Source organism: Hemibagrus wyckioides, linkage group LG01, assembly GCF_019097595.1.
Source record: "Hemibagrus wyckioides isolate EC202008001 linkage group LG01, SWU_Hwy_1.0, whole genome shotgun sequence".
NCBI lineage: Eukaryota > Metazoa > Chordata > Actinopteri > Siluriformes > Bagridae > Hemibagrus > Hemibagrus wyckioides.
Window position 1 is genome coordinate 21,359,437 of NC_080710.1, and position 27,287 is coordinate 21,386,723.

Sequence of the window (27,287 nt, forward strand, 5' to 3'; positions counted from 1 at the left end):
CACATGCAATAGCTACTAATTTTGTGTAGCTAGGCGCACCTATGTATGTGGCAAATGTAATATCGAATTTAACCCCAAGAATCATCACAATATAGATGACCAATCAGATGAAAGGAATGTAAAATGTAATATAATCTAATAAAATCATTTCATAATTCTCAGCCAAATGTCTCATCAATAAAATTGATTCATGTTTCTTAAAAACCAATAAGGCTAGAACCAGTGTCTGTCTGTTGGTGCGCATCATAACAGTGGATCAAATGTGAAGCCATAAAAATTATCCCTCCACAAGTTAGTTTTCAGCAAGAGTGTTTAGTTTCTCATTCAACTGACCATAATATTTTCCCCAATATTTTTCTTTTAGTGATTGGCAGTTTTGGAGTCTCAAGAACGTGCATGCACTTTACAGGACATACTTATCGTTCTTTACAGTTCTCTCGCAATTATATAAAATATTGTAGCAGACCCTCAGTGGGGATTTTCTTAATGGTTTGTTGCTCATTTTTAAGTCTAAACTAGCAAGATCAGATCTCCTCTGTTCTTATAACTAGCCAACTAATGTGAAAAAAGTGATGGTATAAACCAAAGCACTGAACACCAGCTAAATTTTATGATAATCAGTGATTGAATGTATGACCTTAGCAAATAAATAAAATATCCTGTTAAGCCTAATCAGTCAATCCTTTTGAAATTACACAACCAACAAAATTAGTGAAACAGGTCAGTTCACTTGTCCATTACTGCAGGTGTCAAAACCAGACAAAATCTTTCCTTATCTACTGCATAGACTCTGGCTCCAACTGTCAGCTGACATCTACTTTTTACAGTAAGGCTTCAAACTGCACAGTGTATGTAAATGGAGCCAATCAAATACAGCCATTGGTAATAACCTTCAGGTCTAAGCAATTTTTATCCTCCTACCTTTTCAATGACCAGACTTGTGGTTCTTGCACAACATTTTGCTGTGTCACATATTATTTGTAGCTTCTACTCTTCAAATTTTGAAACAAATGTGTTTAACCAAATCACTGACCACACCATTTTTAACAGTTGAAGTTAAAAATAACTTCCCTGAATTTTGCATGATTCATGTTTTTTTATTGCTCAAGTATTGTTTTGCTTCTTGTATTATCAGTTGTATATATTAAATTCACTCACATGTCCTTGTGTGATTTTTTTTTAGCTGTGGGGCTGTACATAAAAAAAAGCTTGCATGTTATTTCTCTATAATGTCTCTCAGTCGTGTATTGAATGTGATCCTATATGAAATTCAGCATGCATGTAATCTAAGAACACTGAAATGCAAGGAGCCACAGTATACAGAATGTGCTCTGCATGTTTCCTGACACTTCCCAGGGTGGACACAGACGAGTGGAGCCAGTGGCAGAATGAGTTTCGAGAGCAGATCCGGGCACTGCGCCACTGGCTGAAGAGCATGGAGATGAGACTGCCTCCTGTGGATCCGGCAGTGAGTTCCACCAGCACAAGCATGTTTAGTTGCTTCTTGTTAAAAATGTGCACTACGACGTCACACTGAGGAAAAGGGAACAAAGGAAATGGAGAATCTCTGTTGCATCCAGACGATTCTTAGGACTGAGCTATTAAACAACATGTAATTGCAACTAAGGTGTTTTTTAGACAATCAGAACCCTGTGCATCCTGTGTATGTAAGGTGTAAATGGTGTACCTTTAAATATTTACTCTTTCCTTACGTTCCAGTCATATCTTAAATCATTATTAAAATCACAGGTGCCAAGAATGTAACTTTTAAGGTGCCACATAAGTAGGAATGATGGATTTTAGCAGCATTTTCTCTGAGAGCAACAACAGAACACATCGTCCAAAAAACCTTCACCGTGTGAATTTCTTAATCGCTGCCCACAGAGTTTTTTTGTTTCAGAAAGAAAAAAAAGAGCAAAAAACAAACAAACAAACAAACAAAAAGAGGTGATTAGGGTCTTGTTGCTGTTTACTGGTACATTGTTCCCACGGCACAGCGGTTGGCCTTTTTTTTTTTTTATAGAATATGGTCTGGAGTGTGTGTGTGTGTGTGTGTGTGTGTGTTCCTGAATGCCAGTAAGTGACATTACAACCTCAGAGGCCTGGCACCAGTGAAGGAGAGAGTGAGGTGCAGTTCCTCTGAGGAAAGGACACATCCAGGCACGGTCTATTGTGCTGTTTAGTAGAAGGGGAGAGTGGGGCGCAATACAGCATTGGAGGCCTCTTCACACATGAGAGAGCAGACAGAAAACACATTAGATTCAGATGGGAGGATGAGGAGGAAGAGTAAAATGGGATCTTATAGAGGGAGGGAACCTTCTGATCTTTCTGTGTAAACTATAATGATTCTGATTTCTGATCTGTAATTATAAGTGTTTAGCTATAATCTAATTTCAGTAGGTTTGACTAATAATAATAATAATAATAAAATAATAATAATAATAATACTTTATAACACTGGTGATCATGCAGAAGACTTGGCATGATTTAAGATGCACATTTATCACAGTTATCCTTGTGATTGCAGAGTAAATGCATTTGTAGAGTTACCTTTAATTATTAGCTTGTTATTTAAAGCAATCATTTTGATGTAACCTAAAGCAGTCACTTACCAGTTCAGTGGGAAGAGTTGTTAAAGGAAAATAATCCACTCAAGCTATATTATTATTCACATAACCGCTGCGTATCTTATGTACATGTGGACGATGTAAACATGACTACACTGAATGGCACGTCAGAGCTAAAACATCCCTGTCCCTCATGTATATTTGGCAATTTCATGCACTGTGCTCTTCAACACACTGCAGATCGCTGTCTCTCATTCCTTTACACCACCATCATGATCATCATGGGCTGTGTCTCAAATCAATGATACTGAACTTCTGTTCAATAGTATTGCATAAGGTACAACAAAATTAACAGATAATATAATATAAAAGAATAAAATATGAATAGGTTGCCACTTGTGCAAAAAGTCACATGAAATCATGAATCATGAATTCATGAAATTTCCTCACTACTAAATATTCCACAGTCAACTGTTAGTGGTATTATAACAAAGTGGAAGCAATTGGGAACAACAGCAACTCAGCCACAAAGTGGTAGGCCATGTAAAATCACAGAGCAGGGTCAGCACATGCTGAGGCACACAGTGCACAGCAGTCGCCAACTTTCTGCAGCGTCATTAGCTATAGACCTCCAAACTTCGTGTGGCTGCTTAAGAATCAGCTCAGGAACAGTGTGTAGAAAGCTTCATGGAATGGGTTTTCATGGCCGAGCAGCTGCATCCGAGCCTTACATCACCAAGTGCCAGATGCAGTGGTGTAAAGCACACTGCCACTGGACTCTATAGCAGTGGTTGTAGCACTATAGCAGATGTGTTTTCTGGAGTGAGGAATCACTGTCTGGCAGTCCGATGAATGAGTCTGGGTGTGGTGGTTGCCAGGAGAACGGTACTTGTCCGACTGCATTGTGCCAAGTGTAAAGTTTGGTGGAAGGGGGATTATGGTGTGGGGTTGTTTTTCAGGGGATGGGCTCGGCCCCTTAGTTCCAGTGAAAGGAAATCTTAATGCTTCAGTATACCAAGACATTTTGGACAATTTCATGCTCCCAACTTTGTGGGAACAGTTTGGGGATGACCCCTTCCTGTTCCAACATGACTCTACACCAGTGCACAAAGCAAGGTCCATAAAGACACGGATGAGCGAGTTTGGTGTGGAGGAACTTGACTGGCCTGCACAGACTCCTGACCTCAACCTGATATAACATGTTTGGGATGAATTAGACTAGAGATTGTGAGCTAGACCTTCACATCCAACATCAGTGCCTGACCTCACAAATGCGTTTCTAGAGGTTTGGTCAAAAATTCCCATAAACACACTCCAAAACTTGTGGAAAGCCTTCCCATGAGAGATGTTATAGCTGTTACAGCTGCAAAGGGTGGGTCAACTCCATATTAAACCCTACAGATTAAGAATGGGATGTCATTAACGTTCATGTGCATGTAAAGGCAGACATCCCAAAACTTTTGCCAATATAGTGTACATCAACATCTTTACTGCATGCACATGGACGTGCACTTTATTGTATTGTTCAGGAGAAAAATTATAATGAGTTGAATGCTGATGTCATTCAATTGACACTTTGGAGTATGAGCATGTTCTGGCTGGGCACTTTCTTCTGATAGTGGGTGAGAATGCTACACTATAGCATATGGCTATACATAAATGCACAAAGGACATTGTTCATATCACACTCTCTGCTGTCACCCAAATGAGGATGGGTTTCCTTTTGAGTCTGGTTCCTCTCAAGGTTTCTTCCTCATACCATCACAGGGAGTTTTTCCTTGCCACAGTTGCCTCACTTGCTCACTTGGGATAACATCTAGGACTGTTTGTCTGTTTATATGTTTGTTATTTCTTATGTTGTTTCTTATGTAAAGCTGCTTTGAGACAATGCTCTTTGTTAAAAGCGCTATACAAATAAATTGAACTGAATTGAATATGGCCAAAAGTTTGGTGAAACCTGTCCATCACACCCATATGAGCATTAGAATTTTCCTTCACTGGAACTAAACCCAAACCTGTTCCAACTTGACAATGCCCCTAATATGTTGTCTAGTATATGGTCTTTTAAGAGGTTATCATAACAGCGCAGGGGGTGGGGGTGGGGTTGGTGGGTTGTGGGCATGGGGGGGGTAAATCTGAAATGTCATGTTCAAAAAGCATGTATAGGTGTAATGAACAGGTGTCCACAAACTTTTGGTCATATAATGTATTTATCAGTCATGCACTTACTTCATATCCATATGTCCTGCCATGTCCTGCCCTACTGCGTTTGCCTTGGTAATAACCCATGTCTGCTTCTCCTCTGCCTGAGCTGAATAGATAGAGGCACAGCTCAGGAATGAGTAGCATATAACTGTGTTTATTAATTTCTCAAAAACTATCCATCTCAAATCTATGCAGGTAAACATTATATTTATGTTGGCTAAACTTCTAGTGAGGTTAAAATGCTCCAGTGTAACTTTAACATAGAAGACAGTTACTCATACGTTCTATAACGTGCTGTTTTTCTTGATCTCCAGTGCATGGGCCTCTTTTCTCTCTTCCCTTTTGACTTCCCGCTGATATTGAATAGTTGGATAAATAGTGTGTCTTAATGGTTTCTCTTTTCATTGAGCTCTGTAAAGCAAAGTCTGCATCTGAAATTAGCACTGCATGCATAACATGCAAAACCGACTCAGAAAGGTCTGGGAAAGGGATTAAAAGCAAGGGCTTCTTCTTGATTCTCCCTAAACTCCTTATGACGTTAAAGAAGCAGTGAACAATAGTTTGCATAGTGACATCCATGAATGAGATTGACGCCCCAAAAACTTGTCGAAGATGTCAAAGGTTAACATAAGGCACTTATTAGCTGTAGTTGTTTAGCACATGAAGCTATTGTAATGACTAGGCCCTGCCCTTGTACAAACCACAGACTTAATTAGCATCAGACAGCAGGGCTCCCTTGTGTATTCTTATCACAGAGTTCTGATCATCTTGTTCTGCACAGCAGGTCCTCAAACAACAAAAGCATATAATGACTGAACGTTCTAAAATTTTGCTTGCATTAAGGTTTTTTACCTTATTTTCAAATGTTTAATATTTCTCTCAACTACTGTGGCAGAAAAACTGAGTATTTTTTTAAGCAACTTATTCTGAACACCTGCCCAGGCAGATCAAGATTAAATTTAGCATGACAGAAATGTTCTATCTGAGAATAAACTATGCATAGCTGGTGAATAGATGGAACTGAAAGCATTTGAAGTTGTTCATTCTTTATTTCCCCCTCAGTGACTCAGCTTCTAGTATCCCAGACATCCCAGCAGGGAAGACCCCATCCCTACACACACACTCTTCTGGGAAGTGAACTCTAGGGTGATAAATTACTGTGTTTGTCAAATAGTCCTTTAGTTTTGACCCCCCGGCTCAAAAGAGATCCTTTTGTATATATTCATTTATCACTTAGCACAGGCTTCACGTGAGACGCATGGAAAGAGCAATGTCTGCTCAAGTGCTAATTATGGTGTACTGGAGGGTCCACTGAAGTCTTATTGAATTTAAAGGCAGAGGCGAGAGAGAAATGTTGGGGGAGGGGAACTAGTCAGTGGGATTAATCCACTTTGGTGCTTTCAGGTCTTCGGACACATGGGGGTTTTGATCGAATTTGGCCTCATCTGCAACCCATTTGGCATCTCACAGATTAGCCCCTACAATCTGCCTCGCGAACATACTGAGGCTATTCATCTCACAAGTGAACGAACAATACATAACATGGGAATCTACATGATATTGTTTCAGCCAATTGTAATGAATTCAGTCAAACTGAAATTTTATATAATAACTGTCATATCCTTTGGTCTGAAATATACTTGTATCTTTGCCTATAACTAACCCAGTAGCATGTATAATTAAGATGAGAACAAGCTTTTCCTTATTTTGTCTCTTTCTATATTACATGGTAGGAGGTGCAGATTGACTGAGAGCGGTAAAAGCTGTGGCCTTAGACAGTGGACAGAGGTAGACTTTGTCAGAGGGAACAATATAATTAGCTCATTGAGGGGATGACTGTGTGGGGATCAAGGATCAGGTGTCTCACAGACTGCAATTTTTGGCAAGAGCAGAGTGAGACCATGCCAACCACTGATTGTCACAGACACCAATCAGCCAGCTCACACATTGCCTTTCTGGTTTTCTTCAAGGCAATACACTACAGTATTATAGAGTACTATCATGTGGGGCAAAAAATCAGTTGTCTATTAATTGGATTAAAGGTGAAAGGTGTGTGTGTGTGTGTGTGTGAGAGAGAGAGAGAGAGAGAGAGAGAGGGGTTGAGACAGAGAATGAGGGGGGGGGTATGTAGTAACTATAGCAGATATTTGGCTAAATTAACAGCTTGTTTTAATGCTTTGTATTAAAACATTACATTATAGGTCTTACGTGATTCTCCACAATAAAGGAAATGTGCAGGTTACTTAATGACTTTTTTATTTAATGTAGAACATTAATTGTGGCCTCAATCCACAAAATGTGGAAAAGTTCAATAGGGTAATAGTATATATTAATGACATTGTATATTAGCTATGAAGTCATGTCTAGTATGTGACCCTCAGTATTGAAGTCTTACCAAAAACATATCTTGAGCACTAAATGAGGTGAACTCATTTAATACAAAATAAATGCAAGAGTATATAACACCATGGTTTATCCAGCCCTCTCAAAATATGCTTAAAATGGCAAACACTCTAAAAGCTTAAACATTCAATTTCACCTTCATTATCTAAATTTCCCTGGAAAGCAGTAGAGCAGATCCCATAGAAATACTGCAAACATGCACTGCTTCTGAATCAAAGCTGAGTAAGGGTAAATAATTTGACCCCGTTGGATTTTGCCATTGAATTTTCTTTCCCAGGACAGCCTTAACAACAGGCATTGTTGCTCTTATTTCTTCATCGTCGCTTCCTTTTGTCTGTTTTATATCCTCCACTGTCTCAGTTGGGGGATGGGTCAAAGTTAATAATTTAAGTGCTTAGTGTAGTGGTTGGAGAGTCTCCTCATATACAGCTCCCACTGGAATTACAATGACAGATTCATGTGAAGAGCACATATGTATTCTGTCTAGCTTTCATCTCTCTTTCCTATTCCACTGCCCATTTTTACCCTCAAATGCTCTGCTGGAACTCATGCTTCACCCCAGGTCTCCTGCAAATGGGGTGGTCTCTTTGGTTGAAGTCGGTGGTCCACTCTGTGTAACCCCACCATATTGTTGTCCTGAAGGTTGTATCAGAGCTTCAAGCTCAAGGTTGAAGAGGTCTTTCCCATTGTCTCTCAAAAGCTCTCTCATGTCATCACTCTCCCATAGTCTCGCCATTCCATGCTAAAGACTTATTGTCCCCCAGAGGTGTGTCATCTTTTGTTTTCAAAGGGTCACAGCTAAACTTTTGTGCTATCAGAATAAAGAATAAAGACAGGAAATGCAATAGAGAACAGTGAGCTCACACCTATAGAAGGAACTCCTCCATGTTATAACGCAAGCACGGTAACGACAGCTACAGAAAGCTGAGATTCACAAGGTCTGCAAAATGCATATAAGGTTAATTGCTACCAGATTTTCAGTAGAATTTGTGTTTGACTTAACTAAGCTGCTTTTGATTAGATTAAATTGGGAATTAACTATGAGCCCCATCTGCCTGAGTTGTGTGAAAGATGTGCTGTAGATAATTGGTGGAGTGCAGGTGCAATGAGATGAGTGTGTGTAAGAGAACTGAAAGCGTTTGTGTTTGTTGCACCTGTGCTCCTTCTCTCCAGAGTTATATCACACCTGCTTATACACCTGTCCACTCCCAACTCTATTTCTTTCCCTGTTCCTCACTCCACCTCCCTTCCTTATCTCTCTAAATCTCACCATACCCAGAGGGCTAAGGGCTTATGTGAGACCTGACACCTTGCTAGAGTACTGATTATAGTCCCTACTCCCAAGGGACCCAGGGTGAACACAAAGATCTATTTACATCTGCTTTTCTTAAACAGTGCTTTATTTAATACATTATTAGGATCCTGCATGTATAAACACCTTTTTTGCTAAGGTTCTGTGAGAATGCTAGCTGAGTGGAAATTTGACAACAGACAAGTCTTTTGGAAAAAAAAAAAACAACTTCTAATTTGTCTTTTAACATTGTGAATGTTGTTTAGCTGTTTGCAGACAGGAAGCAATTTGAAAAGTAATCAGAGATGTTTTGCAGTAATTAGCCCTCTCTGTAGCTTTGGTGGAGGTAGTCTGAAGGATTTGAATAGAGATGGGGGTTGTGTGTGGTGCTGGATGAGTGGGGGTCCCTCCTATTGTAGCCTGTCCTGTTCAGGCTTGCACTTGCTGTATGAGGGAGGGAAAGAGAATGAGAGAGCGGGCAAGATAGGCGCGGGAGGCAGCTGTCACTTAACATGTGAATGTTTGGGGGCAGCCTGGGGTCTTTATAGAGCACTTTTTTTCTCCTTTTTTTCTCCACAAGCAGCATGGAGTTTGGGAGGCAAAAGAGGATCTGGGGGAGGGGCTAGCCAATGGAGGGAAAGAAGGAGCCACGGAGATGAGAGAGTGCTCCGCTGTCCAACTGTCTGGCACAAGAGAAACAAGAGCCCGAGAGTTCACACAACACACTGCTGGCTTATGGACCAAGCTCAACCCAGATCTGTAAATTGGAGCCATGCTATATATCTGACCTGGAGACAAGTGGAGTACAGCAAAAATACTGGGTTCCAGTTGGTGCACATCCCATCAGTTGCCTCAACGAGGAAGGAATTTCTCTATCGAAGAGGGTGCAACAAAGAGGACAGAGAGTGTCGATGGGAGGGGGAGGCTGAAGCCAGGGAAGAACATTGTTCGCCTGTGACTGTGGGCAACGGAAAAGCATGACCTAGTGTGTGTGTGTGTGTTTGTGTTTAAAAGTGTGTTTAAAAGAGTGAGGGTGTGTACACAAGTGCACAATATGTGTATGCCTATGTATGAGACTGCCAGTGAAAAAGCAGATCTTTCAAAGGATGCTGAAGATTTTTGTTCTCTGGTTTGAATGCAGAAGAACCAATGGAATTGTTTCGTTAGCTGTTTGTCATCTGTGGCCAGGGGTAAGTATGAATCAGTGTCCTTAACGGTCAGAAACCGCCAAATCTTCAAGACTGGAGTGGGCTCTTTCAAACTTCCCCACTACACTGCCTCGGCAGGGAAAGGTGCACAGTGTGTGATGCTATGTGGATTGCTCTTGTTTGACTGAAGGGGATTTTGGTATGAATTCATTATGAGCAGCAGCAGCAGCAGCTTGAAGGAATTTAGTTCTTATTAGTTTTCTTGCTTTAAAGCATACATTTGTGCTTGCCCTATTGCTGTTTTTGTGAGTATCCATCATTTCTGACAGTATGTGATTTAGATTCAATTTAGAAGCAAGTTTTATAGGTCAGAGGTTACAGTTTAATTTCTATATTAAAAATTATATTTCTGTGTATTATATATCCCCCAAATCATTGTGACAAAATAATGATTTTGTTAGAAACACAGTGAACGATAGAAACATAAAACAAAATGAATGCTGGTTCATGCATTGGCAATATCTGTAGACTGTCAGTCCCAGTATGAGATCACATCCTGAACAATACCGTTAAGGGCTTTTATGTGCCCCATGGGGGACCTTACATCTCTCCTTTAATTAGAGAACCCACTATCTTGATTACTACATGAAGTCTCTCTGACTAGAAAATAGAAAATAGATTTATCACTATTATCAAATGTAAATAAAGACACATGCTCCACAAGTGCAGCTCTCACTGCCTTGTAATCTCTAACACCAGCTGCCACCATTTATTTGCCATATTGGGGTCAAACCAAGGTTTGGTATTGTTATGGTAGCCTCTGGCTATACTCACACTTATTCAGTTCCCAACACTGGCATAGCTTTGGTGGCCATGGAAACTTAATGTGAGAAAAATTCTTTAGATTTTACTTGGTTGTCAGTATGAGGTTTAATGTATGCTTTAACATTTATTATTTACAATGCTGATGAATACTGTACCATATTTTTTAAACTTTCTCTGTTTTATTGAAAATGTTATAGATTATCCATGAAAATAAGTGACCATCGTTAGGTTAATTTGATTCATTGGGTTTCTTCCTGTGATATGCCACAAAAATCAATACCTAGATGGGGAGGTCTTAAACAACAGAGCATTCTATCATAATGGAAGGTGGTTTGGGACCTTCATGATAATGGCTGTGCTGAGATACATTTCAGTTTGTTGTATGCTTAAACAGGTTGAATACCTTATACTGTGCATTGTGTGTATAATAGTGCTTGCTTAAAAAGATCGGGGGTTTTTCCTGTAAATTTGATAGTTCTCAATTTTCAGCTTGTTTGGCACAGTTTCTGAATCACTCGAGCCGAGTTGTGTTTTAGCGCAGACAAAATGCTCCCATAATGCTTCTAAAATGGTACTGGATGCTATATTGTCATGTGATTATTATATATACTTACTTTTAAAGGAAACGGCGCTATATCTAGTTCGGTGTCTGATGAATTGCTAGAGCTGCAAATGAAATATTTAATGGTCATTGTGTATTTGGTATCTTAGACCTTCAATTGCCTCCAGTTGTAATTGCTTATCTTTATGCCAGTCTAGGAGATGATGGACCAGTCCGGCCATAACAGCTGCCATTTTTTTTTAAATGATTATATAAGAAAAGATACATGACATTTACAGAGCCAACAAGCCAGTTAAATTTTAGCATTAGGTAGCACCATTAATTTGTGAATTAAATCGATCTATGACAGTTTATAGTGCATATAGGGTGGTGTCTAGTCAACTATATCTTCCAAACATCTAATTGGATGGGTCCAGCCACCTCAGTGTTCCTCAGGCTGCACTACATTGATGTACACTGATCCAGAATGACCTGGTCTGACCTAAATGACCAGTAGTGACTGGCTCTCACTGAGCTTTTCTTTCGTATATTGACTATATCTGTTTTTACTATTGTAGGTCATTGTTTATTAGGCATAGGAGGAATAGATGTTTTATACATATTATGTTGTAAATAAAATGTTATAGTTTTGCTGTTCGCTGTTTTAGAATATTACAGGAATATTTTTCATTATTTTCTCATAGCAAATTATTTCAGGCCTATCAGACACTATTGTGTTTTTTTTTTTACAATATGTAGTCCTCTTCCGCATGTCGTTACTGGCTCTCCTCCCAATATCCCAATCCTCTCTGCCAAAAAAAAAAAAAAAAACAGAACCCCAACCTTTTGAGACAAGAAAATGTAGCAGCATTTTTATGCCTGTCATATTTGATCAGGAGATAAATGGTTTCCCAGTGCCTTCCTGGGGCCAGTCCTGGCAGGGGACACTAATTCTGGCTGCCACAGCAAACAGTGGGAATCCTAAGCCTGCCACTTGCATTTCTATGCCCTAAACTTTCAATACGGTGTCATTTTTTGTGTGTATGTAATTGTGTGTATTTGTTATAGATATGCAGTGGGTTAGAACAGAGACTTAGTTTGTGCTATGTTTTTTATGAGACAATTCTACTGCTTGTTTGTAGATGGTTTCATGGAATTTGCAAGAGTATAATTGAGTCTTGTGGTGTGCAGTCTGTATTAGATTTGTCCACAGAGAGTTTGTGTTGGAGAGGCTGAAAGTGTTTGGGATGAAGGTTAAAATATGCAATTGCACTCATGCTGAGCACCCTTTTATTTTAGGTAGCTGAAGTGACTCCTGCATGCATGGCCCAGAGGCCTTCTTGCCTCACAACTTACTCGCCTGTTGGCTGAAGGATCATGGGTAACCTCATAAGTAGACCTAGTTGCCTGGGTCAGAAGTCCAAGCAAGTAAGGTCAAATGAGGCTTTCCTCAAAGAATGCTACCAACGACAGAGGGAATGGCCTGTCCCAGAGCCTCCTAAGGAGGAGAGAAAAATAGAGGATGTGGAACAAATCCCTCCACAAGTTCCCACACCAGACAAAAACAGGAGTTCACCTGCTCCTACTGTCACAACCACCAGCACTTTGGATAATGCCTGGAGAAACACACCTTCCCCAGCTAAAACACTATACAATGGGTCTTTGCCCAGAAGAACCAGTGTTCCTGAGTACAGGAGATCACCTCTGGGACAATGTGGAATAGCAGAGACAAGAGGCACCCTGCAGAGACGGGACTCTGGAAGCCCATGGTCATGGAAAACTCCGGGCACTCGAGAAGTCACTGAAGTCACTGAAGTGACAGAGACTATTGTGACAGAAATTGTGGAGGTGACAGAATATCCACCAGGACAGAAAGGCGGAGATCCTATTATTACCAGGACGGTTAGGGTCCTCACAGGAGCGGCTGATCAATTAGCAGAGGTTGTTCTGATTTTGTTTGTTTGTTTGTTTTAGATTTTTTCAGTAGTACAATTTTTCAGTTTTTCTACAAGGAACTAGGTTTGAGGATGACATTAGTTTTGTAAGAAATTCTGACAATGCAGTGCCAGTGCTCAGATCTTTAGATATTCTCTATCAGTTTCTTTTCTTTCTTTTATTTAAATAAAAAAAATAAATATTTATGAATGAACAGGGTTGCTCCAACTGGAGGGTTGATGCACTTCATACTGACTAAAGCTGAAAAGGTTTTTGTCAGGTTAGCTTTCCTTAATCTCATATTAATTATTTGGATAACAAATTAGGAGCAAATAGTTTTGCTCACAACTGCCAAGCTTTTAGAAAGTCCAGTTTGGAGAAGGAATTAAAGTCTCAATAGATGAAGGTGCTGATAATACTTATATCACATTATTTTATCACTTGAAAGACTGGCAGCTGCATTATATCTAATGCTCCCTCCTTTTGACATATGGCTATATAATCTTTTCTTTATTCCAGACTACCCGGAGTACTTTGGCATTGACAGATGGATTTGGGGATCCTGAAATGTTTACGCAAAATCTGCAGACATTATTATCATGGGTTTGTGAGATTGAAGAGCTTGTGGCAAATCAAAAACCTCCCTCATCTGAATTTAAAGTACTGAAAGCTCAGCTTCAAGAACAGAAGGTATGCCTATAAACTCCCTCCATGATAAAGTACTCATTTGTTTTGATGGACCTTTCTCTTTGTATAGCTGTGCATGTAAATGTGAATTCAACCTTGAAATTCTTTTAAAGAACTTTTTATTGTGACCCTGTACTTCTCCTGAGAAGTTCATGCTCACACTGAGATCCTGAATGCTTTTGTGTACAGTTCCTGAAGGAAAGTTATTCACTTTTCAGCCTGAAATAGCTGTCTTTTGTTAGCGTAGTGAGTAAGGTGAAACATGCCTGGATAACCACAATGAGGCCTTGATACATGAGACAAACCTTTACTTCATGGGCACAGAGACAAAACATTTTGCCTGAATGAAAGTTCTTCAGCCTGCATCCTATCCAAGTTACACATTCTCTCAAGTATAAAGTGAAGACCAGCAAAGTACAATTTAAATGAACAGAAATTCCTAAAAAGGCAGATTTGGGATTGATGTTTCAGACACAAACATGCACATACACTTAAATAAGCTAGCTACCCACAATCCTGTCAGAAATTTCAACACCCTCATTTAAAAGTCTTACAAACACTTAGAGTAAGTGTTCTAACTGTGTTTTGTAAATATTGTGGATTTTTCTCCAACAGCTTCTACAGCGTCTTCTAGAGGACAGGAGATCTAACATGGAAACTATGATGCAAGAGGGCCCACGTTTAGCCGAGGGTCTTCAAGAGGAAGAAAGGGATAAAGCCAAACTCCAACTTCCCCAACTCAAAATGAAGTGGGAAGCTCTTCTCTTAGGTGCTAATAGCAGGTCAGCATGATGTCCTTAAAGCTCTTTGTGTCTTCTCAATAAGTTATTGTAATCCTTTAAGAGCAAAGGTATGTATTGTGTTAACAGGAGACAGAGTTTGGAGCTAATTCTGCCTCGGGCTCAGATCTTTCAGGAGAGAATAGACAGTCTTCATCAGTGGCTAATATCTATGGAGCAGGACTTAGCTGAGCTCCGTTCTGCAGAGAGAGCAATGCTCCATTTACAGGAAGCCACTGATCAGGCCAAGGTGATTAAATGGAAACTCTGGCAATCTGTACATATTTTAGACAGTATACTTCTATTTTGTTAGTGACAATATTTTGTTTTATTTTCTATAGGCTGTCATGGAGGATATAAAAGCTAAGAGTGTTGACTTTGGAGAATTTCAACAGTGCTGTCATGATTTCATGGAGATAGTCTCTGGTATCATCTTTCTTAGACTTTATTAACCACCGTGATAAAAGAATATTAATATTAATAAAAAAAATTAATATTGGTCATTTTTACCCATTCTTTCTCAGAGGAGGAGTCTCAGGTGGTACAAGAGAAGGCAGATAGCTTACGGATCCGGTACTCAGTGCTCAATTTAGGCAGCGCTGATGTGCTGCAGAGGCTGGAGCAGGCGCTGGAGGCTTCTAGTCGATGCACCTCCAGTCAGGAGGACCTCCATCTGTGGCTGGGCCGCATCGAGAGGGAACTTCTAGGAACATCTCAGACTGGAGATGCAATGCTGTGTGCTGCTGAGAGACAGAGGGTAAAAGCAAAATTAAAACCCACTTAATTCATTCAATTATTATTTAAAAAATAGGTTATCGTTTTTATTCTAGAGAAAATACTGTAGCTGTTGGTGGTGTCACATTTAGTTTTCTATAATTTCTTTTATATTGATGTATTTCTAGTTCTGTTTATTTCTTCTTTTTTGACATATTAATGGTTGGATTTCTACTGCAGTTGGAACAAGCAGTTGAAAAAGAATTGGCCTGGTTTCGGACTACATCCCAGGGACTGGAGAAACTCAAAGTCATTAACCTGGATCCTGATGTCATTGCTACCCAGCTCTATGAGCAAAAGGTGAGTTTCTCTACATATGATTTTCATTTTTTTAAAACTAAAAATGTTGTGTTAGCAGCCCTTTACTGTGTCTTGAAATGTTGCATCTTGAATCATTGGGGATTTTTTTTATATATATTTTTTTTCAACAGATACTCTCAGTGGAGATTCTTCAGCACAGGTTTAACATAGAGAAAATGGTGAAAGTTTCTGAACTCTTACAGGCATATATTGAGAGTGAGGATATGGTAAATCTCCAGGTACCTATCATGAACTTAACATTAAAAACTGTCAGCCTACAAACATTAAAAACAGCCTCAGCTATTTAATCTACTAAGATTAAGGTTTTTGGTGTAAATTCTGCAAAGAGAATCTAAAAATTCCACATTTCTTTCCAGACAAGTCTAGATACTCTGGAAGAGCAATGTCAGATAACCACTGGTACAAATTCCCATGTGGTGCTGCAGCTGGAGCATGCTCAGTCTCTCTTGTCCCAGTTCTCTGAGGGCTATGCCGAGGTGGTGCCATGGTTACAGGAAACCAAAACCCTTACTGACCAGCTTTCTTTGAACAACATCAGTTACGAGGCATTCAGAGAACAACAGGAGCTCTTACAGGTACTACAAAATCTGGTCTCTCCAGTGCTCCCTCTTCCTGTTTGAACAGTCAGGCCTTTGTTTAGGACTTTTTTTATTTACCAAGAGTTCTCTATTAGGTCATCCTTCAATAGATGGTTAGAACACACTTGCCTCTACCAGATGGTTTGAAATCACAGCACTTCTCTTTAGTGAAAAGGGTTTAATTAAAATGAAAGAAAAGTGACATACTGACCCAAATTCTCCTAATCCACTGCTGATTATTTCTTTTTACACAGACCCTAAGGGAGTCTATAGCTGAGCACAAGCCTTTGATATTCCGATTAGGAATGTTGGCCAAGCGTCTGTCAGACCTGAGTCCGGACCAGGCTCAGCAATACAGCCAGAAAGCGACAGACGCTGAGGAGCACTACCAAACCATCAGAGACAGAGTCAGAGAGGCTGCTGGAGTCCTTGAGGAGTCTCTGCCACGTTATACACAGGTAATATACATAAAAGAGCGTTTAAAAATCCTTATACACATGAACAAGTGCCAAAATTCATACAGTTTTGTCATCATTTGCTGATTAGAATATACACTGGGAAGCCAGTTTATTACACTATGGGTAGAAAAAGATTAGGCTGGAGTAAGATTAACAGATGCTGTGCCTGGTTGTTTAGGAAAATGGCATGTGTGGCAACACTGCTGTGCCTGAAATGTGTACCAACACCATACACACTGCCATGGTATTGTCACTGCTGTGCTGAGAATGTCACCACCCATGTGTCTGCCAATGTCTTCCTTTCTGTCCTGCAGTTGAATGAGAGGATGATTCTGATAGGGGAAAGCCTAGAGCGTCTCTACAACCACATGCAGGCCACAGTGATTCTGCAGAGCCTTACTCCACGTATTCAGGAGCAGCTGAAAGACAACAAGAACACTCTGGCTGAGCTCTCTAAGCTGGAGCTAAGCTTGAATAGTGTAAGGACTCAAGCTGAGGAGCTGCTGGCAAACACACAAGCCGCAGGAGGCAGCTCCATAGGCACAGGTAACCAGTTTAAGTTTATTTCTATTTAAATTTTTTAAAATAAATGTTCATTTACTATGAGGTATGCTTGTATTATTATTTTATATTCATCGATATATGCTATACAGCCAAAGGTTGGTGGGCACCTGACCTATCACACCCATATGTATTTGTTGAACATCACATTCCAAATGCCTATTAGAAAGCTTTCCAGTAGATTTTGGAGCATGGATGGTAGGATTTGCCCATACAGCCAATAATGACATCAGGTAACTGAAGTCAGATGGCAAGGACTGGCATGTAGTTAGCTTTTCGGTTTTGTGTTAATGTCACGTCGCATCCAAGACCACAAAAGATCATCTAAGACCGCTTAAGTTCTACCATACCAACCTTGGCACACCATTTCTTTATGAATATCGCTTTGTGCATAAGCAATGTCATATTGGAGTATGTTTAGGCCCCTTAGTTCCACTGAAGGGAAATCTTAATGCTACCACAAACAAAGAAAGACATTCTAGACAATTGTGTGCTTCCAGCATATGGATGTGATGGTCAGGTGTCCGCATACATTTAGCCATATAGTGTACTTAGTAAATATCCTGATTATATTTTATGATCATAACTAACAAAAACAAGAAATATCCTTTCTTTGACTTAAATTTTGCTGTCTCTGTAGCCATCCAAGATCGCGTGAGCAGCCTGACCAGCCAGTGGGAGGAGACTCACAGGCAGTGTCAGGAGAGGGAGAAGTGGCTCCTTCACCTGCTTGATCTGGCTTCACGGTTCTGGAATGATGTAAGCAGCATGACAGTTGGGTTGAATGATGCCCAACAAACTCTGCTAGACCTCAACTCAAGCAGAACAGACTCCGAGACCATCCAGCAGAGCCTGGTTACAATGCAGGTAATACACTTCAGGTCATATATGAGCATGCAAGAGCCTCCTCAGGAATTCACTAAACCAGACTTGAGTAAATTGATGTGAAGTCCTTTGACCAGCATTAAAGAGAGGAGGAAATAATTGTCTTTGCTTAAAAGAAATGTTTAAAATTGATAATTTGCTAAAATAACGTTTCTAAATATGAGTCACAATGGCTTCTAGAACCATGTGCATGTTATGTGCACTTACTGTACACTTTCCATGCATCTTCTGTGATTCATTCACAGACACTGCGAGAGGAAATCGATGGACTACAAGGAGAACTGGACATACTTGGGGTTTTGGGAATGGAGCTAATGTCTGCATGTGGAGACACAGACAAGCCTGAAGTCACAAAAAGCTTAGATGAGGTCTGTATTTTACATAAGCATTTTAGACACCAATTCCTAAAATACTATATATTAGCTTATATATTAAAATACTAAATATTAGAATATATAGCTAATTCTGACCCCTGTTTTTGTGCTCAATCAACCTTTTTAGCTTTACTGCACATGGAACAATCTAAACAAGATCTGGACTGAGTGCCACAATAAGTTAGAAGAATCTCTGCAGTTGGTGCTGAATTATCAGGATACCCTGCAGGTATGTGCTAAAAAAAAAATACAAAATATTAATTATTAAAATGGATCTCCCTTCCCTGGTGCAATATTATGTTTTTCAGTATTTATCTGTATTTTATCAAGGTCCAATTTAATATGCTGGAAAATATTACTAAAGGATAAACAGTGACAATAATAAGTAAAATAAAGTGCTTTATTTTACTTTTCTTTTTTTTAAATACATGTTTAATGTAAAATGCTAATTTTAGTGTTAACCATTAATCCTCCCAATAAAAATACACATAGATAGATTGTTGTAGATAGATAGATATGAGGGTGCTGCAGCATACCAACACCTTTTATATTCTGTTTGTAGGGGCTATTTGAGTGGCTCAAGTCAGCAGAGCTGAAATCCACTGAAGAATTCTTAGTGGGATCTGATCTTGGATCTGTCAAAGAGCAGCTGTGTGGTCTGAAGGTAAGCCTTATTGTCCAGGAGAGAGTATACCAAGTACTTCTCAAACATACTTCTCAAAATTCTTGAGTGTTTCTTTTTTTTTACCTCTTAGCAAGACCCTGGTTGTTTTATCACTCCCTTCAGGAGTTCAAGCGGGAATTATACCAGAAAAAGATTGAGATTGAGAGTTTGAACCATCGCTTTGTGGGCCGTCTCTCTCCGGGTTCTGTGCGACCTGGGTCTGCCTCACCGTTGAGCGATTTTCGTCAGCGCTGGGACAGCCTGGAGTCAGAGACTGTCAGCCGACAAGTATGATATACACATATTTAATCTAATCTAAGCATGTACAGTAAAAACATAATTCTGATAAGTATTAGTTTAGGGTGGCACTCAAATATTATATGCTTGATTGAGCAGCACCAGCTGGAGTGTGCACTGCTGGGATTGGGCCAGTTCCAGAACAATTTCGATGAGCTGCACGCCTGGATCTCCCACACTGCTGAACTGCTGCAGGCATCTCGGCCCATCAGCATTGATCTACAGACCTGTGAGATAGAGCTGGCCAAACACAAGGTATATGAACTGTATAGTGATGCGTCATTGAAGAACTTATATCACTATTCAACATTATAGAGTACTTAACAGAAAGTAAGTTATTCCCCCAGTGTTATGTAAAGCGCTGTTCTGTAAAGCAGCTTTGAGACAATGTCCATTGTTAAAAGCGCTATACAAATAAACTTGAATTGAACTGAATTGAAAAGCATAGGCAGGGGGTCTGAGAAAAAGAAATGTTACAGCTGTGGAATTCACAAATCACATTTAACTGATTTAATAGACCAGTAACTCGAAAACAAGTAGGTTTATAAATAATGTCAACTTAAATCTAATGGAAACAGTCATTTTTTATGTTTATGAAATAAATCTGTGAGGGAAAATTTATTTTACAATTTCTGATCCCTGGCTACTACAAACGTGTGCACCCCTGCTATACTGAGGTGAAACCAGCACAAAAATTTATAACTTTATATTGTACTAGACTGGAGACTAGGTAAAGCTGTCCTGACTTTATGTGTGTGCAGGTACTGCGCAATGATGTGATGTCACATGTACACACTGTGGAGTCTCTGAACCAGGCAGGCAGAGTCCTGCTGGAAGGCACCGGAGGAGAGAGTCCTCAGGGGCTACAGCATCGCCTGGAACAACTGAATGAGTGCTGGGAGTTTGTTCGCTCTGAGACAGAGCGCAGGCAACTGGAGCTGGAGAATTACCTCAGTCAAGTGGGTAGAGCACTGACACTGAGTGATTCACTTGGTTATTCACAATAATTACAGTTTATGACTGCACTTTATCACATTCTAATCTAATTTAATATTGCAGGAATGTAGAATGTACAGAAATTGAATTCGTTTAGCAAATACAGTACATTGACATTATGTTAAAATCGTTAACTAATATGCATTTAATGAAGCACTGCTTTTCAACCATAGGTTCAAGATGTAACAATGGAAATCCAGGATCTTCTGCAGTGGCTGGAGTACACAGACTTGAAGCTGTCTTCCACTAAAACTGTATGGGGAATGCCAGACACTGCCAGTGAGAGACTCAGTGCTCATCTGGTAATGCTGCAGGCCATAATAGTCACTCAAATGTACAGATTATGCATGCTACTACATTCATCTGTTGACTGTGTGTGCTGTGAACATTCATGCAAATGTGGTTATGATTGTTATTGTTCATGATTAAAATTGTCTTGTCAAATTGCATGTATATGTCCGCAGGAGCTGTGTAATGAGATGGAATCTAAACTGCATGCGTACACAAATATCCGTAACGCTGTCCACAGGATGCTGGAGGGAAGCAACGTGGCTCATGGCTCCAGCACTGAGCACAGCTTAAGCATCTTGGAGCAGAAGTGGAACACAGTCTATACAAAAATGCAAGACCGCAAGGTGATCAAATAAGACCAGAGCATCATGTCATTCATATGATCACTTAAAAATGTCTGAGACTTCTACTGGTCTAACTACTTCTTTATTTCCAGAGACTTTAATTAGTTTGTCTTTACTTCTTTGCTCATTGTCCTCAGGCTAAGCTAACAGAAGGACTTGGTCTAGCAAAGAAGTTTAACAGCGATGTTCAAGATCTGTTGAGCAAAATGGCAAAGTGTGAAGAGGTCATTAGTGCTCTGCCTACTCCCAGCTTCATCCTTGACACCATCAGCACCCAGCTTCAGGAACACAAGGTTTGTTATTGTTGTTGTATTTATGTTGTAGCCTTAGGCAAATGTTAGTACTAAAATGTGTATGTCTTACTTGATTTATTTTTGTCATAACAGATGCTGGTCAATGAGGTCCAGTCATATGGGGAGAAGAAGACTTGTGTGGAGAATGCAGCCTCACAGCTGTTGGAGCTTAGCAGAAAAGAGGACTGCGACGTGGTACAGAATCTACTGATTACGGTGCAAGACCGCTACAGGAAGCTCTACCAGCACACCATGGAGAGGGGGAAGACCCTGGAGGATGTTAAGAAACAAGTTAAACAGGTGAGTTAGCCCCTCACATGGACTAGAATAAATGAAGCACAACATATGTTCATGATTTTATAGTGGTTTTAATTAAACTAAATTTATACTACAGCATTGTTCTCATTTTTTATTAGATAGGAGGTGTTGCTTAATATTCTTTAACAGCAGCTCGGATAACGGTGCAAGCTGGAAAAGATCCTGGGTTTACAAAGTATTAAAGTCCTAATACATTGTAATTTCTATGGTGACTGTTAACAAGGAGACTAAAAATAAAACATATTAACATAGACGTTGCATTATTTTCTGCACTCCTGAAGTATTTTTTTTATATTTTTGATGCATTAAATCATAAACTCCCCATTTTTTATTGCTTATCTAGTTACATACATACAGTGATGGTTTTATTTATTCATTGAGTTGTTTTATATTTATCATATACTGTGACTCAATAATGTGACTGTGGTTTGGACTTTTTGATGTCTGAAGAAATTATTTCTAAATTGTCTGATTAACTGTGATAAATAATCTACATGTCTCAGCTAAGGGATTTCCATTCTAGCCATTTTCATGCAATGCTACCTTTCATTTATAGCACAGGACTGATTATTAAATTGTTTTATAATACCTGATTTGATCATTTCTGTGTCGTCTTTGCAGTTCAGTGAGTCCTGGCAGCTGCTGATGGACTGGATGACTGAAGTAGAACAGACTCTGGACACCCATAAGGAGATCGCTGTGTCGCATGAGGAGATCAAACAGCAGCTTTGTGAGCAGAAGGTAACGTTATCTGAGAAATAAACTTTAACAAAACTGTATTTATGAACTCTTGGAGAAATGGTATTGTATTTCAGCAACTCTACCATGTGGAAATATATGAAATATTTTATAGCTTTATAAGATCCAACCTGCTAGCCACGTGGAATATTGGGATGAAATAATGTGATGTGTGTTCACAGGAATTCCATAAACTCTTTCGTTCGAAGAGGCCAATGTATGAGGCCTGCCTGAAGAGTGGCCGCACCCTTTTAGTAAAGACTCAGAATCCTTTTGACACCCAGCATCTTGAGAACATGGTGTCTGAGCTCAGAGACTCATGGGATACCATCAGTGGAAAGTCCATGGAGAGGTAAATATCATTACCAATCAGTGTAACTCTATACACGCATAGTAAATCCATGTTCCTTAATATAATTGAAGCCATTAATGTAACATTTTGCTACTCAGGCAACATAAACTGGAGGAGGCGCTGCTGTTTTCTGGAAGGTTCAGTGATGCCCTCCAAGCACTAAATGACTGGCTGTACAGGGCAGAGCCACAGGTTGCTGAAGATGTGCCTGTTGGTGGAGAGAAAGATTTAGTTAACAATTTAATTGACAAGCACAAGGTACTTTCTCAATACATGTTGTTCTGTAGTAATAAATTCTTTCTTGCAAGCAGAAATCATGACCACCTTGGTACAATATAGAATGACTTTGAATCTGTGTTTTAGGTCTTCCAGAAAGAGCTGGGGAAGCGTGCAGGTTGTATTCGCACCCTGAAGCGTTCGGTCAGAGATCTGACTCGTGGAAGCACTGCTGATGCCCACTGGCTGCAGGAGCAGATGGAGGAGCTGGAGGTCCGCTGGGAGGCTGTGTGTAAACTCTCAGTGTCCAGACAGACCAGACTGGAGGCAGCACTACGACAGGTAAAGCCTCTCGCATGACTGACTGGAATTAGTATGTGCAGTAGTTAAAGCATTATATATTATTGTATATGTCAGGTTCCCTATTCACAACTGATTTATTAAAAAGATCTACCCTGGTTATGTTTGTATTGTAAAATAAGAAATAAAACATGGTGAGGTGTGCTGTTAAAGGAAAATATTCAATAATGGAGATGCGATTTTGCCACCCCTATTTTGCTTATTTTCCTATATCAGAGTGTTCCAGTGTTTTATTCTTGCTGTACCACACAATTTCCAAAAAGTATAAAAGAAAAGTATTTTTAAACAACAGTACATGATCCAATTTATCCATAATGTTTAAGATTGTGGAGAATTAGCAAAACAAGTTAGTTCCTGCAATCTCTTATGTTATAGCAGCTATAAACCATCATAACAATATAATAGTGCTCGTCATTACAGAGATGCATTCAATGAAACAATACAATTTTTAAAAACATTTTTATTGGACCTAGATTATATGGAATACCATGTCACTATTTTTAGAGCTGTGAGATTATACAAAATAAAACAGCTTGTGACCCATCAGAATAAAGAATTCAACAGCAGTGTGGTTCTAAAAGAGTTACATTTGGAAATGTAAAAATATTTAGCATTTAATCTATTAAAAAATGTTTAATAACAATATACTGTTGATATGATTCACTCACAGGCAGAGGAGTTTGACAGAATGGTTCACTCCTTCCTTGATGAACTTGCTGACATTGAGAGGGTTTTGAAATGTGGAGTACTGCCTGAAGAAGAAAAGACTCTTCTAACATTTCTCAAACAACACAAGGTATGAGGATCCTGATGTTTGCAGTAAAAAAAACAAAACAATGCATGTCCTGGCAGATAAAACATTAATTTCATACTTTGCTTGAACAGGAGTCAATGAGTTCTTTAAGTAGTCATCAGGTGGCACTGGAATGCATTCAAACCTTAGGTGAAGAGATTCTGTCCTCCTGCCATCCTGACTCTGTAATCACTATCAAATCTTGGATCAGTGTCACTAAAACCCGATATGAGGAGGTGAGTGACTACATTAATGTCCATACAAGCAGATTGCTAGTAAAGCGTCAGGTTATTTATATGTGTGTGTACATGTATGGTTCAGGTCCAGACATGGGCACAGCAGCAAGCTGAGCGAATCCAAGCTGCACTTTCTGCTCTAGAGGCTGAGAGAAAGGAGGTGCAGCGCCTCCTAACCTGGATCTCCTCTGCTGAAGAATCACTGAACCTCAGAGACCAGGAAGCCTTACCTGACGACATAGAGCAGACAGCAGAGCTCATCACCCAGCATGCGGTACAAATGCTTACTCATTCTTACACACCTTAACTATACACAGACGGTTGCTGTGACAAAAAACCTGGTGAATGTAATTTATTGTATTTCTATTGTAGGGTTTTATGGTTGAGTTAAAGAGTAAAGTAATCGAAGTAGAAAATGCCACAAAGTCCTGCAAACACAAGCTGACTCCTAAGCAGGTGTCTCCGAGTCACAAGACGCCAACCAGTAAGTTTTAACCAGAAAACTTACTATTTCACCAATTTAGAAAATTGACTGTGTTTTAATTTGTTTTTTTTGTGCTGTGTGCAGAAAGGAGAGGCACAACAAAATCCCCAATCACAGGTTCACTTCCCCTCGAGAGACTGGAACCTCACACACCCCAGTTGTGTCAACTGGTCAGCCAGTGGCAGAAACTGTGGGTTCAGGCACACAGCAGACAGACCAGACTTGAAGAGCACCAGCAGAGACTCAAAGAGGTCATTACTGTCAATGTGTTACAACATAAACCCATCAAGTACTGTCCAAACTAGCAATATAAACTACTCACTTATTTGTGCCACTGGGTCCAGATATTCCTTGCTCTCATATTTGTTTGAGTTTCCTTGTAGTTATTAAATAACTGATAACAATTGCTAAATATGCCTTAAGATGAATGATGAAATTACAGACGGGATATTTAACGGTTTATAATGTGAATCACTTGTGTGATATTGGCTGTTTTTTTGACAGTTGGAAGAGTTTGCTAATTTTGACTTCAACATTTGGCGCAAGAAGTACATGCAGTGGATAAGTCACCTGAAGTCTCGGATCTTAGATGTTTTCCGCAGCATCGATCGAGACCAGGATGGTCGAATCACCCAAAAGGAATTCATCGATAATGTTCTGGCCTCCAGTAAGCAGTTCAATACCCACCTTCTCCCATTACTTGTGACTTAATCTTAACTGCCAGCACCCATCAGCTGATATATACTTATTCTGCATTAATTATACATACATACTTATTCTAATGCTAACAACTTTTTCATGGTTTTCCTATTAGTATCTGAAACACAATCACAGACATGAGGAGCAGTGGGTTAAATGACAGTGCAGCTTTATTCAGATTAGATTAGATTACTGAAATAGATTACTGAAGGCTAAGCAAAGACAAAAGATAAGTAAACAGTCACAACAATATAAACATGATATGTGGTAGGAGTTGGTCAGAGCCAAATGGATGATTGATCCTCTAGAGAATATTGAGAATAAAGTGACCAACAACCTGCAGGCTGAGCTTCTGGCATAAACAGACAGGGGTTCAGATCTAACCAGGCTGGAACTCAGCCAGCTAATGTTGGTGATGGTCTGCTATTTTTTTCTCAGCTTATAGAGGAAAAAAACAGAAAAGACTGGATTTAGGAGTAATAGTTTCCCAGAGTGATGTTTGGCATATCATAGAGTACATTTTTAGTTAGTGTTCTGGATCACCGCAGAACAGGAAAAGAGCTAGCTCTCTATGTCTGCTCTGTTCAGGGTTGTGGTTAGTTCTCAACTGAATGAGCTCAGGATCTGATTTTCGTGTGGGTGGGATAGCACCCTGATTCTCTCTAATAATTACCTTTGTTTTTGGATAGAATTCCCAACCAATTCCTTGGAAATGACTGCTGTTGCAAATATCTTTGATGTGAATGGTGATGGATTTATCGACTACTATGAGTTTGTGAGTGCGCTCCACCCAAGCCGAGATCCCTACAGAAGGACAGTTGATGTAGACCAAATCAATGAAGAGGTACTTTTTTCATTTCATATCCACATATATTATTCCATCAAAGAAAAATCAGGCATTTTGTTGAGTAGGACAGCATCTAATATTCATGTACATTTCTTGCAATACATTTCTTAGACATTTTAACAAAACCTACACAATTTTCTAGGTAAGCAGACAGGTGTCCCAGTGCAGCTGCCCAAAGAGGTTTCAGGTGGAGCAGGTTAGCGCTAACCGCTACAGGGTAAGAGTAAAATCATATTCCTCTAATCACAATTTATGACATAGCTTGACATTTCTGAATTGACGTGATGGTATGATCTACAGTTTGGAGACTCTCAGCAGTTACGAATGGTGCGTATTTTACGAAGTACACTTATGGTACGTGTTGGTGGAGGATGGACAGCCCTGGATGAATTTCTTGTTAAGAATGACCCTTGCAGAGGTAAATAACTCTCTGTGTTCTTCTAAAAATGGCAAATGGTGAATTTTCCAACCAATTACTTTTATTTCTTAAACAGTGAAAGGTCGGACAAACCTGAAGATAAAGGAGAAGTACCTGTCACCTCATTCTTTTGATACATCCGGATGCAGAGGAAATAAGGGGATGACAGTGAGCAGGTCAAACTCCAGCCTGAGTTTATACAGCAGCGCATCAGCTCCTAGTAGCCCTTTAACTCGAAAGGTCGGGTTCATTCACATTTTATTAAAAATGTTAAGTGTAAAGGTGGTAAACCTTGTGGAAATCATTGCTATAATTACTATATTCAGTCAATAATAGTTTCCTGCTTTGTTTGATGTAGGCACTGTTACGCAGAAGTTTCTCCGGGGAAAGGTGTATACGGCCAAGGAGCTCTATAGCTGCATTAGGAACAGACCAGTTCTCTCCAGCAGGAGATGATGATTCTCCGTCCCCCTCAGGTTTGTCAGCTTAGATACAAAATATCTCCACATATATTCCATAATGCATCTAGAATGAGGGATGTATTATTCTGATAAATATATTCAGTATCAGGGCTAAAACTGGACTGCTGAAATAACTGATCGAATTCAT

At 39.6% G+C, this 27,287-nt stretch overlaps 1 protein-coding gene across 3 annotated transcripts in view; it reads left to right on the plus strand.

Annotated features, from left to right (window-relative positions):
* Window positions 1-27,287, plus strand: part of macf1b (microtubule actin crosslinking factor 1b) — a 32,997-nt gene that overhangs the window by 3,423 nt on the left and 2,287 nt on the right. The window contains exons 1-38 of one of the 3 annotated variants that reach the window (XM_058395900.1): window positions 1,361-1,468; window positions 12,280-12,921; window positions 13,435-13,605; window positions 14,218-14,384; window positions 14,472-14,631; window positions 14,723-14,807; window positions 14,906-15,138; window positions 15,336-15,455; window positions 15,587-15,694; window positions 15,833-16,051; window positions 16,309-16,512; window positions 16,827-17,058; window positions 17,714-17,940; window positions 18,204-18,326; window positions 18,460-18,561; window positions 18,895-18,996; window positions 19,120-19,284; window positions 19,393-19,548; window positions 20,055-20,252; window positions 20,463-20,591; window positions 20,754-20,924; window positions 21,062-21,217; window positions 21,311-21,517; window positions 22,157-22,276; window positions 22,456-22,625; window positions 22,724-22,883; window positions 22,989-23,183; window positions 23,872-23,997; window positions 24,087-24,230; window positions 24,316-24,504; window positions 24,603-24,714; window positions 24,799-24,965; window positions 25,219-25,381; window positions 26,103-26,257; window positions 26,403-26,477; window positions 26,561-26,678; window positions 26,755-26,918; window positions 27,037-27,154. In XM_058395900.1, coding sequence (XP_058251883.1) covers window positions 12,358-12,921; window positions 13,435-13,605; window positions 14,218-14,384; window positions 14,472-14,631; window positions 14,723-14,807; window positions 14,906-15,138; window positions 15,336-15,455; window positions 15,587-15,694; window positions 15,833-16,051; window positions 16,309-16,512; window positions 16,827-17,058; window positions 17,714-17,940; window positions 18,204-18,326; window positions 18,460-18,561; window positions 18,895-18,996; window positions 19,120-19,284; window positions 19,393-19,548; window positions 20,055-20,252; window positions 20,463-20,591; window positions 20,754-20,924; window positions 21,062-21,217; window positions 21,311-21,517; window positions 22,157-22,276; window positions 22,456-22,625; window positions 22,724-22,883; window positions 22,989-23,183; window positions 23,872-23,997; window positions 24,087-24,230; window positions 24,316-24,504; window positions 24,603-24,714; window positions 24,799-24,965; window positions 25,219-25,381; window positions 26,103-26,257; window positions 26,403-26,477; window positions 26,561-26,678; window positions 26,755-26,918; window positions 27,037-27,154 — 6,175 coding nt within the window. In that variant the 5' untranslated portion in view covers window positions 1,361-1,468; window positions 12,280-12,357. Of the gene's footprint in view, window positions 1-1,356; window positions 1,469-9,047; window positions 9,657-12,279; window positions 12,922-13,434; window positions 13,606-14,217; window positions 14,385-14,471; window positions 14,632-14,722; window positions 14,808-14,905; window positions 15,139-15,335; window positions 15,456-15,586; window positions 15,695-15,832; window positions 16,052-16,308; window positions 16,513-16,826; window positions 17,059-17,713; window positions 17,941-18,203; window positions 18,327-18,459; window positions 18,562-18,894; window positions 18,997-19,119; window positions 19,285-19,392; window positions 19,549-20,054; window positions 20,253-20,462; window positions 20,592-20,753; window positions 20,925-21,061; window positions 21,218-21,310; window positions 21,518-22,156; window positions 22,277-22,455; window positions 22,626-22,723; window positions 22,884-22,988; window positions 23,184-23,871; window positions 23,998-24,086; window positions 24,231-24,315; window positions 24,505-24,602; window positions 24,715-24,798; window positions 24,966-25,218; window positions 25,382-26,102; window positions 26,258-26,402; window positions 26,478-26,560; window positions 26,679-26,754; window positions 26,919-27,036; window positions 27,155-27,287 lie in introns of those variants that run through there. The other 2 variants (XM_058395821.1, XM_058395964.1) reach the window with 2 other exon arrangements.